Consider the following 12,373-nt stretch of genomic DNA (forward strand, 5'->3'; position numbering starts at 1 on the left):
AACAATTAAGCAAAATAGAATTATTAGATTAACCGCCACATGGTATATGTGGTAAGCTATCTAAAGGCGCAAAATATCGAAAAGTATTGTTTGATCAATTAGAGAAAACCAAAAAGTGGAAGGCAGGGTTACATCATGCTATGCGGTAATCAACCCGCTCACTAATCATTAGCAAAAGCACGATGAGCTGAAAAGGGTGCTTGATCAAGGCATCATCGATGGGTTATTATATGTGAGTACTACATCTTTTACGGTTCTTTCAGCATACACTTCACACGGCAAGTGCAACCTTTTCTAGCCTTGATCATTTGTGGGGCTTTTTTTTATCTGGCCCTTGTTCCTTTTCATTAATTTATTAACAGAAATATTCTGTACAAGTGTTCCAGAACGTCATAACTAGCACCGTTTACAGATGGGAAAGGAGACAGTAAAAAGGAGATGAGAGGTGAAGCATTAACAGGAAAACCACCTCACATATGCCCCAAATGCGAGCAACTATCAAAGGGGCGAAAACCTGTTAACACCATCAACCACCAACAAAAGATAGACCGTGACACAGTAACATAGTCTAGGCATGAGCTAAAGCGGCGAACTCAGCGGGCATCAAACCCCAGCGAGCAAAAAAGGAGACCCCAACACGTACATGCAATAGACTAAGAGAAGGCCCAATCCACTCATCCACTTCGGGCACCAGCAGCATCAACGATCCACGGCCTTCCCCTAGCAGCAACATGATCAGCCAAAGATGCGGAAACTTCGACATCTCTCTTCACACCAACTTGGAAGTCGATCTTGACACTTGGCAAGGTCTGTGCTTACGAAATGGTTAAGGACATGGTTTATGCGGGCAAGAACAGGGATCCCTCCTTTGAACAAAGGATGTTGCAGGCGGCTAGGGAATATTTCAACGAAAAGGCCATTGAGCTCGAGGAAGCACCGACAATGAAGAAGCCAAATTACGAGTATTTCAACCACTGCTCCTCCAGCAAGGATGGGTAACGCGCTTTAATAATGTTCATAGTTTAGGTCGTTATGCAGCAAAATATGCAATATAATGTTCAGTTACTTGTGTAATGGGTGTTTATTAGTTTGATTATGCAACGAGATGTGCAATGATGTTTTTAGTATAGGCAAATATGCTGTTGTTCTAAACAGAGCACGTTGTTCTTGCGGACAAAGCAAGTCACATCGACGAAACTGTAAAAGATGATTGTCGGCATGGCACACACTTCCATTAACTCAGCTGCGTGCCAAAAAGTACACAATTCTGAGCAATCAAACGTATGTGTTGGCACAAGTTGTCACACATGATTTGCCCTTACAAAACTGTGTGCAGAACTTCGCACACAGTGTGATCTTATCCAATATAAACAACTCATTTGCCAAAGAACGGACACAATTCTAGATGACTCGTGTGTGTTAAGATTAGTTATCACACACGCGTTTTTCTGGACAATGTGCCCTTTCTATCACATGGTTTGCACAACAAAATCGTACCCCGATGGATGGACCTTTGCGGTGTGTGTGCATGTGTGTGTGTGTGTGTGTCCACTATGGAGCACATAGAGGCGTAGCCATTTGTGAGGCAAATACTATGGAGACGCGTAGATCAAACTCACAAGATATAGTTTATGATCAAGTGTACTATAAGTCTTTTAATACTCGTGTAAGTTGTCTTTCCACATTAATTGTGAATAGATAGAGGATAGACACTAATAATACATTTGTCAAATCTATGAGAACTGGTAGTAGAGTTGTACTATTGCTTGGTGATGAAGTAGTATAGTTTTTTCAGTTAGCAATATAAAAATTCCAGTTAACAACTTTTGCACGCCTATACATTTCCAATTTCTATATGATATCATACACATAATAAAATCTGCCTTGACTGGGTGACAGACGGAACTTGATTGGCATATACTCATTCCGTTTCAACCAAAGTTGAGTCATCTATTTTGGAACGGATGGAGTATGTCATAGTACTATAGTTTTCTATAGATATATTCATTGATTCATGTGGAAACCTTATTTTCTTCCTTAGCAATTAATAAACTAACCATTAGCGCAGAAACACACAAGTTTTCATGTGATTAATTAATGTATGGACCGAAACAAAACCGTCCTCGAGCAAGACATGAACGTGTTATTATGTATGCAAATAATTTCTTGGTGTTGGTTGGATTAAAAGTCATGGAATGAGTCGACGCTGGTTCTAAGAAAAGGCTTTAATATTTTCTTAGGAAAGCATCAATCAAGCATCTAATAACCCCATCCGGACATGCTAGAAGTATATTCGTTTTTCCTTGGCTGGTCTAGCTGGCTCACACGTCGACCCTCTGGTCAATACTAGCTCACATGTTGTGCTCCACAAGCCCACGTGTTGATGGACCTCTCTCTAAACAAAACATTTTTCTTGCATGTGGTGCCCTCCTGGGCCTCCAAGCCACGAGCTTCCAGCACGACCGGAACCCAGGTAGAGACGTGGCCCCACAGTTGCATGCTGATGTTAACGGTAATGACGAATGCATGTGTTTCCTTGGCCATTTTGGTCAGACAACCTCACAAGCTAACTACTCACTAGAGTCAACGGTCAGCTGGCTGTTGATTCGTCACTGTGCAGCGCAATAGATGGCACTGTGCATAAACACACACACACACCAACTTACGTGGAGCTGCATCATTGATCGGTTCAATGACAATGTGCTGGCAGCCCAAAGTACTCCCTCCGGTCCTTTTTACTCTGCATATTACAATTCTTTGAAGTCAAACTTTACAAAGTTTGACCGTATTTATATAAAAAATATCAACATCTGCCATGCTAAAGTTATATAATATGAAACTTTAAGTCATGACACATCTAGTGGTATTGATTTCAGATTATGAATGTTGATACTTTTTTCTACAAAGTTGGTCAAACTTTACGAGGCTTGACTTCAGTCAAATCTTATATGCGAATTAAAAAGGACCGGAGGGAGTACATTACTAGCCTGTTGCATTGCTTGGACATGAAGAATACGCGTCTCATGGATAAGTTTTTCGCTATAGCATTGTGCAATTATGCACGCATTCCAATTACTCAACAACCGGCCTTGACATTTTTTCCCCGTACGACCCTTATCTACAGGCCTTGGCATAGCTATGGATAAGGAGATTTGATTCTTTTTTAAAGTACAATTGACATTGCATAATTTGGTTCTTTTTAAAGTAGTATTTTTTTTAAAATTTTCAATCTATTTATCTTCAATCATGACAGTACAACGAACATCAGAAATAAAAATTACATCCAGATCCGTAAACCACCTAGCGACGACTACAAGCACCGAAGCGAGCCGAAGGAGCGCCGCCGTCATCGCCCCTTCATCGCCAGAGCCGGACATAACTTGTTGTAGTAGACAATTGGAAGTCGTTGTGCTAAGGCCTCATAGAACCAACACCCCAGAACAGCAACCGCCGCCGATGAAAATAACATAGATCGGAAGGATCCAAACCAAAGACACACGAACATAGACGAGCAACGGTGAGATCCGAGCAAATCCACCAAAGATAGATCTGCCAGAGATACACCTCCACACGCCCACCAACGATGCTAGACGCACCGTCGAAACGGGGCTATGCGAGGAGACCTTTATTCCATATTCAGAGAGTCGCCGATGTCTCGCCTTCCTAAATAGGACACAAACCTTAGCAAGATTGAAAAAAGACTAAGGCCCTGTTTGGTTCATAAGTCCTAGGACTTTTTCTAGTCCCAATTTATAAGTCTCAAGTTCCTAAAAAGTCCCTACATGTTTGGTTTCTGGGACTTATAAGTCTCTATAAGACCATATTACAACTATAAGTCCCTATAAGTCCCTCCTTGAGAGTCTTATTTCATAAGTCCCAAATACCCACTTTAAGTCCCTATAAGTCCCTCCTATTTGGTTTAGATGGAACTTATAGGGACTTTTTTAAGTCCCTAAACCAATAAGTCCCTGGAAACAAATACCCTCTAAAAACGGAGCCCTCCCGTCGGCCCTTGACAGGATCCACCGCGCCTTCATGACCCTAGGGCCACCGAAGACGAGGTGGACCTGCCCCGACACCGACGAGAGGCACGAACCCTAACTTTCTTTCTTGAAAGAGGAGGAGGAGGCGAAGCCCTGGCTCTAAGTACGTTTGACATTGCATAATACCCAAGCCTCTATTCCAGGCAAGGTTTTTGCCCCAACATTCATCTACTTGGATGAAAGTGACCCATGGTGAATTTTGGGCTTGGCACATGGTATTATTTTGGTAAATGGTTGTGTACAAACGCTTTGTGGATTCGGTGTTTAGTTTCAAATTTTTTGAACTTGTGTGCTGAGTTCTTGGGTGCGGTTGGGTGCGGTTAGCGATTTTGCCGCTCTATGGTGAAAAATGTGCCGCTTCCATCACCTGATCTGGAGGGTTCTTGCGTTTTTTGATCGGTGCCGCTTTCATGTTTCGATCTAGAGTCTGCTTTTTGTTTCTGGTTTGCGCCGCTGTAGTCATTTGATCTCGAAACCTCGCCACATACCAAAATCGCTTATGTCCTGGGGGTTATAAATAGATCGTCCTTCTTCTCATATCATTGTGCTAGGTTTTCTTTGGGTTAGCCTATACTGTTTCTATGGTATATCATTCTTCCTGTCGTAATGGACCGCCGGCGTCCTGCTCGGCCTCCTCCGTCGCGGGGAGCTCTGGTTGGCCGGCGTATGTATGGAGCATGCTTCATCCTCTGATGATCGGCCGTTGCCGCCGCTGTGCCCTGGCTGTCGGCAACTCGCTGCTGCTGCCCCGGGCCTCCTAATCTCCCTTGACCTTCTTTGCGGTGCTGGTGGGCCTGGTGAGGATCAGCCACAGCTTTGGCTCCGGCATCGCCCTGAGTCCGTCCAACCGGTCGTCCGCGGCCGACGGTGACTACATCGAAGATGTTGTCGATTGGTTACGGGCTGCGCGGAAACCGGGTGTCCCGGCGGCCGGCGCTTGCGTATCCCCTTGGCGGGGCCATGGTCTCCGCTCGGACGTAGTAGGACGCCCTGTTCGGGGATCATAGATCCTGCGACAACAACCTCTACGACAATGATGACGGCATCACCACCGCCGGATAACGATCACTTGCCAGTGCGAGCGGTGTGACAGTGGCGAGGGCGGATGCTCCTGGTGCAGCAGACAACAGGTTGCTCTGTGGGCCGACAAGGGGTTAGGTTGCAGCGTCGAGACGGAGGGGAGGCGGTGCAGCAGACAGCAGGATGGTGTCGAAGGCGGCCACACTGCGCAGGAGCGGCTGGAGCCGGAGTAGTCCGTTGTTAGCCAGGATCGGCTGTTGCTGATGATGCTGCGGGCATGTGGATGAGTACGTTGATCTCAACGTGAAACGTCCATCAGCAAGGCACGGCCTGGCGTTGCGCATTGCACTGCTATGTGATGCTGTTGAACATGAAGTGCACTCAAACCGCGATGCATGCCATCGGTGTTGTATCCCCTTGCATGGTGCGACGAGGTTTCGCATACGTTCAGGTTCGTGTGATCATCTCTCTCTCTCTCTCATATTTTTTGTGCAGCTCAACAACGAGGGAGATTTGCAAGTGGTCAAAATTCTGGTGCTATCATTGCTATGTAATAAGACAAGGTTTCTCTTGATCCTCTTTCTTCTTGATAATCCATATAGGGATTGCTTCTGTCGATTATTTTGAAGCCTTTTCTTGTGACTAAAGGTTCAGAGATGGCCACTAACTGATTGGTGTTATTAAGCTTCAGGTTCATTTTTGTGCTCTTAAGGTATAGTATCCCTTCCATCATTGCTGCAAACATTTACTATCTGTCCTTAGTGCGGGAATTTGCAACCATTAAACCCACGGTGGTTCCAGTGTGGGATATATTCTTCATGGTCCCGTGTCATTTGCTGCATCTGCTGTTAATTTGATGATATGGTTTTTGGGATGACCATGATTTACTCCCTTCTAATATTTGTTCTATGCAAGCATCAAGACTAAATAATATGGGTTTACCCCCTTATCATATTTGTTGTATGTAGGCATCAATACTAGACATATGGTTTTAACCCCTTCTCATATTTAATTTTTTGAACGATCCCTTCTCATATTTATTGTATGGATGCATCAAGCTATGATGAATTTGGATAACATACTATTAACTTACATAATAAGACCCTTACGGTGTGAAAAGCCGGAAGCAATTGCAAGGCATTAACAATCTGTTTTTCTTACTGAAGCTGAACAACTGCCCCATATACAAGCTCTATCATGTTAACTACTGATGTGAGCTTCCTCAGCTATCATTTCATTACGAACACAAAACCAATGGGCAGTCAAACAAGGATGCCTTGAATTACCAAGGAATCAGAAATTTATCATGCAATATCAATATGTATTCTCTTTATGTACAATTAATGTACTGACTCTTTTCATTCAATAAAAATTTTCTTTATGAAAGATTATAGCATTTGTACCAATATAATTTTTTACATACACCATAATATAAAATTTGAAGTGAACACATAAAAAGTGAATAAAATAATAAAATATTTGGTATATGAAGTTTAATATTATTGTACATAGAGTTTCTCACATAAAGTATCAATAGGCGCGGCGTGCCACCGCACAGGCATGAAAATTCAACATGGCTCGCTAGCAAGTAAGTACCCAACATAATGAATTTGCAAGACAAACAATGATCTTGGCGATAATATGCAATGATTTCTTCGACGTGGCACTTCTTCGCATGTACCCCAACGTCCTCAGAGAGATGATCCCATCATTACATACAAAGGAGCTAAGATACCCGTTAGACAGGTAGAGGAATTTGCAAAAGCTCTTGACTACTTCATTACAAACTATCTTACAGGGGGCTGCACTAGGATGATTTAACTCAACTAGGTCATCCGCAATCATTTACTTTCATGCAGTTGTATCATTGTATATGGTATGTTCCATAGAACGGTCTCTATAATGTGCCAATAAGTAGACCTTATTATTAGCGTGTACACTTTCGTTCATCAGTATTTATCATACATGGCTGCAATAAATGTACTCATTTTCCACCTTTTAGAACTCTTTCTGGGTTTTAGTTATGCAATTTTGTCATTAAAAATATAACAATGGCCTTTACGATCCGTTAAATATAATGCATTATCAGGCGCGGCGTGCCGCCGCGCGGGCTATACTAGTTTGATATAGCTAGGCAACTATTTGGCGAAGGCGTGAAGCCAGTAGCTAGCTACAGCTACAACATGTTGGACTAATCTGCGTCGTTTTGGACAAAGTAGTACTCTACGTACTTGTAGTACATATACAGACAGAAGGGCATATTTGTACGGATGCGAATTATATACGGACTGCCGTTTGGTTTTAGGACTAGCATTGTCACATTTTGTCTATATTTTTATCAAGTTTGCTTAAAATTAGTTCATTAAAATAAAAGCCACATGTTGACAAGTCTAAAAGAATCTTGCCACACCTTGTTATGTGGAATCCAAGTATGACTTCCTTAAAATGTGGCTTAAATCAAACACTTATTTAAATTAGTTAAACTTGTCTAATCTTAATTGTGACAATTTTTGACTAAGTTAGTCAGAAATCAAACAGCCCAGAGTTATGGGTATCCAGGCGTCCACGCCGTCCGTTGCCGAAAGCTGGCGGTCCATGAGGCCCATGCGTCCGTGTGCTCGGTCCACGCGTCCATGACCAGCACCGGTGGCCACCGATGGAGGCATCTTTGTGGCAACGTCTAGAAGGAACCCATGCCAACGCGTGGACGTTCTTCTACTCGAGCCGCTCACCACGTGGGCCCCGGCCCCCACATGCAAACAGTACCTGAAAAAATGCATGTAAGTTTTTTAAGAACGTCGCCCATGCAGGTTTGGTTAGATCCTTCATGTAACTTTTCTTGCGTGGAATTTTCCTTCTTTTGTAGTACTAGTATGTTGTATGGCAAAATACTCCCCTTATTATTTTAGAGAGAGAAGCCTATTTTCTAGCTGAGCTCGACAAAGCTCGCTTAGTTAGATGAATATTGATCTATATTCTTTATGATTTTGCTAAGAAGTTCGGGCGTATTTGAACTATACTGGTCTAATTTGTTGTATGAGTGGATAATGATTTTCTGTACGACTTAGCAACTCTATCGAGCCTAGCTGAAGCCTACACAAGTATATCAATGTGATTTGTGAAAAAAAAGGCGAAAGAATAGTTCGTTTTGTGCCCGCTGCGCAGCTCAGTTGGCTAGGCGCGGGAGTTAGCAGCCAACCCATCAGGGTTCAAGTCTGGGCTAGAGTGTTTGGTGTTTATGGAGTTTTCTTCTATAAAAAAATGTCAACAGACTATCTAGCCCGAGTTGGTCTCGTTTTTTATTTTGATTTGTCAAAAAAAAAATTAGACACAGAGCTTGCAACAAGTGCAAGGATAGTACCAGTGATTTGTGAAATTGCGCTTGGTTCCAAACCAAACAGGCACATGAGTCCACTAGGTTTTAAATGTGAGAGGACTAGTAGTAAAACAGGCACACGCCATGAGGTTAGGCTACAATTATTGCAAAATGGAGGGTCTGCGTCCTCCGGGCAAGCGGCCGCTAGGTGTTTAGGGTTTCCTGCCTCCTGCATGCACCGCTATCAATCTACCTCGTCTCCTGTGGCCTTAGAGGCATGAAAGAGCGATGGATCCTGGCTCTTCTCATAGCACACATCACGAGTGTCATGAAACAACTAATGTAAATGGATAAGTGAGGGCCCGCTATGGCAGCATAGATGAACAACTCTATATTTCACATCAAACACATGCATAAGTCGTACGTCCTGGACAACAGATGCTTGAATTCCTGTTCTAGATGCATCCCAATCCTAGACCACCAGTATGAACTTTCACCATTGACGCAATTCAAATTTCTCTTACAATTGTGTGCATGGGTGTGTCTTATCCCAAAATGAAGTCACGTAAAGATGGAAATCATGGTGAGACAAATACTACCTCATACAATAGACTTTATAGTCAAGTCTACTATAGGTTTATTTTATAGCACTTACATGTTGTCATCATATATCAATTATGCAGTGTAATGGTGGGTGGACACTAATAATAAATTTGCCGAATTTATGAAGAAACAAGCGACGGTGCAGCTGTAATATTGCTTGGTCATGAAGTGGTAGGAATTTTCAGATTAGCAACATTTGCACGTCTATGCCTTTCCATTTTAATAATACCACATACGTAATCAACCGCCTTGACTTAGTGACGGAGGAAATTTTATTGGTATATATCTACATTCATTTATACGTTCAAATCTTTTGTTTTTTGAAACGGAAATCTTATTTTGTAGGTGAAGTAGTTAATCAAGTAATTATTATGAGGAAACAAGAGTTATCGTATAATTGATACTCCCTATGTTAAAAAAACAACGTGTATGGATCTTTGTTGAAGTCAAAATTAATAAAGTTTGACCAAATTTATAGAGAAAAACATGAATATCAATAATATCAAGTAAATACAATATAAAATTATACTACTTGAATGTTAATTTTTGCTGCTAGTGGTTGCATCATCAAATTGGTCCTATACATTCAGTCGGTCTTCACTTGGGGCGTGATCAGCAACACGTCATCTCCTACTGTTTTACCTATCTTTCTATTCAACAAGTAATCGAGCTGGGGTTGATTCGGTCATGGTCGATGCTACACAAGCAAAGACACATAAAACAAGTAATCGAGTTGGGGTTGATTCGGTCATAGCCGAGAAGATTTGTTTAGTTTTTTTCTTCAATGAGATGAAAATGTTTGCTGTTTTGTTAGTTAGGCAGAAAATAATTGGTCGATAAATTGGAGTACAAAAGGGTGAAAGCTAGGGTCCCAATACACACTAGGCTAGGCAGTAATCAGCCCACTAACTAATCATCAGCTAAGACACGATGAGTTGAAAGCATGACGGGCGAGACATCGACGGGTTATTAAATAAGTAAGTACTCCCTGCGTACTATAATATAAGTGCTTTCTTACACCACGCTAGTGTAAAACGCTCTCATATCATGGGTCGAAGGGAGTAGTTTTTTTATATCTTATCAATCCATTGGTTACACGTGTAACAAAATGAACTGACATTGCTACAAAAAACAAGATGCTTGCGGTCCTGTGATCGCTCAAACCAAATGACCTGGTGTTATGATTTGCTTCTATAGAAGGTGCATTAAACATGAGATGAAACCAACCAAGAGCTTGTCTTGGTGGCATATTTCAAATAGAAGGTGCATTAAGGATGTGTCATTTTCCATGCATGATGATATGAGTTGGCATTGGGTATATAGAGGATTGGTCTTATTAAAAACAATTAGTTACTACCTCTGTCCCTTAATATAAGATGTCTTTGCAAATAGAAGTATTTTTCGGATCATCCACTAGTACTTTTAGGTAGTGAATAATTAGGAAAGCAGCCCATATGAGATCACATCTAAACCTCATCCAGACATGCTAGTATATTCGTTTGATAAGGAGACTGGATTTTTTTGAAGTACCTTAGTATCGTTGCGACATTGTTTAATTTGCTATCGCTAGGCAATCATTTGGCAAAGGCGTCAAGTCACAAGCTAGCTACAACATCTTGGACTGAAGAAATGAACTCCTCCACTGCGTCACTGCCCCACTCCACTACACTATTATCAGAAAAAGAAAAGCAAACACAATTATTGATGTGCATTCTACAAGCCCAAACTCATCTAGGACATGGTCACGTGAATGCCGAACGCAACTGTAGCTGGCGCAGCGACGCGAGCCATACCATCTCCTGGTTAGACAGACAAGGAGCCAAGTGATCACCAGCGGCAACATGATCCACCTGTTCTGGTTACAATAAGAAAACAATCAAATGTTAACTACAAATGCAATAAATAAGTCTGGCTAGACAGCTAACTGGTAAACTCGACTGCCTACAACGAGAAAATTGGGTCGAGTGATATAAAGGGACCGTACCTTAATAACTCATCCATGTATGCGCTACAGAGTCGCGCCGGCGGCCATACCGACTGCTGTTGGTGCCCCTCTCGGACACGCTCCTCCGCAACATGGTCTCAGCCCCAGCCTCTGTACATACATGCCTCCGGTCGCATTGGATGAGCATGAACTGGGTAAGGACGCGCTTCATGCTTGGCCATAGACATGCTTAAGGACTCGTGTAGGGAACACGAGTTTCAACACCATAAAAATATCCTCTCAATGGACCGAGTCACGGATATGTTTGATGATTTTGTCTTTCGTTAAAGAGGGATCCTGTAATACCTTCAATGCTCATTCAGCCAGGCTTTCTCCTCCTCCAACGCCCTCAGCAACCATGTCGGTTGTTAGCTCTAGCAGAACCACACCAAAACTATAGATATCGGCCCTCTAGAGCTTGCCCCTCCATTGTACTAATAGTATTTTGCAAAATTTGCATTCAGTTAGATCTCAACAGAAACGTTTGAGATGCCTTGCTGGATTTGAGATTCTCATCAGGGGCCATGTACCCGTGTGTCCCAAAAATGGCTGACCTGTGGTGGGACTGGCGTGGGTTGACAACCATTCGGGCAAGCCTAAAGTCGGCGATCTTGGCATGGAACTCTGGGTCAAACAAAATGTTGCCTGACTTGATGTCCCGATGGAAAATAGCCTGTCTGCACTCTTTGTGGATGTAGTTGAGGCCTCTGGATGCATCAATAGCAATGGTCAGCTTTGTCAGCCAGTCCAATGGTGCAGGGGCGCCCTTGCGGTCATGATGGTGCAGCCAGTCGTCGAGGCTGCCCTTCTTCATGTGTTCGTAAACAAGCAGCTTGGCATCTTAGCTGGAGATGCTGCAAAGCAACTTTATCATGTTCTTGTGATTGATGCTCCCCAATGTCTTCACCTCCGAGTCAGACTGCTTGTGGTGTAGATTTCTCATGTTGCATACCTTCTTAACAACCATTATTCTGCTGCTGCGATCCTCAATGAGACCGTGAAGGCTAGGGTGGTGGACACGGTGCACCTTCCCAGACCCTCCACTGCTGATAATGTTCTCCTCAAATATGTTGTTGAGCACGCCGGATTCCGTGAAGTCCAAAGGTGTGAATGGTGTCATTTTCTAATCAGTCACAACTTCTTTCAGCACTTGTGTGTTCTTCTGATGCTGGAAGAGCAACCGTATGATGATGCTCATGCAAGTGATGACAGTGACACCGAGCACTAACAAGATTATCATATGCTTCTAGAGGTGGGTGCCTCCATGGCATTTTGGGAGATTTATCCTCGATCCCCACTTAGCACAAAGCCCACGGTTTCGAAGGAAGCCACAATTGTACTTTGTAGAGAGAGGGGCATCTTCCCATTGAGTTGGTCATAAATGACAAACTGAGGGATGCAATTGAA

At 42.8% G+C, this 12,373-nt stretch overlaps 1 protein-coding gene across 1 annotated transcript; it reads right to left on the bottom strand.

Annotated features, from left to right (window-relative positions):
• Positions 1-10,302: 10,302 nt before the first annotated feature.
• LOC123104854 (probable serine/threonine-protein kinase PBL25) lies at positions 10,303-12,142 on the bottom strand. The gene is made up of 3 exons (XM_044526769.1): positions 11,919-12,142; positions 10,967-11,774; positions 10,303-10,837 (listed from the first exon to the last, which is right to left on the bottom strand). The coding sequence occupies exons 1-2, from the start codon at positions 12,084-12,086 to the stop codon at positions 11,427-11,429; spliced, it is 516 nt and encodes a 171-aa protein (XP_044382704.1). The 5' UTR covers positions 12,087-12,142; the 3' UTR covers positions 10,303-10,837; positions 10,967-11,426.
• Positions 12,143-12,373: the final 231 nt, after the last annotated feature.

The sequence above is a fragment of the Triticum aestivum genome, chromosome 5A (genome assembly GCF_018294505.1).
Source record: "Triticum aestivum cultivar Chinese Spring chromosome 5A, IWGSC CS RefSeq v2.1, whole genome shotgun sequence".
Classification (NCBI taxonomy): domain Eukaryota; kingdom Viridiplantae; phylum Streptophyta; class Magnoliopsida; order Poales; family Poaceae; genus Triticum; species Triticum aestivum.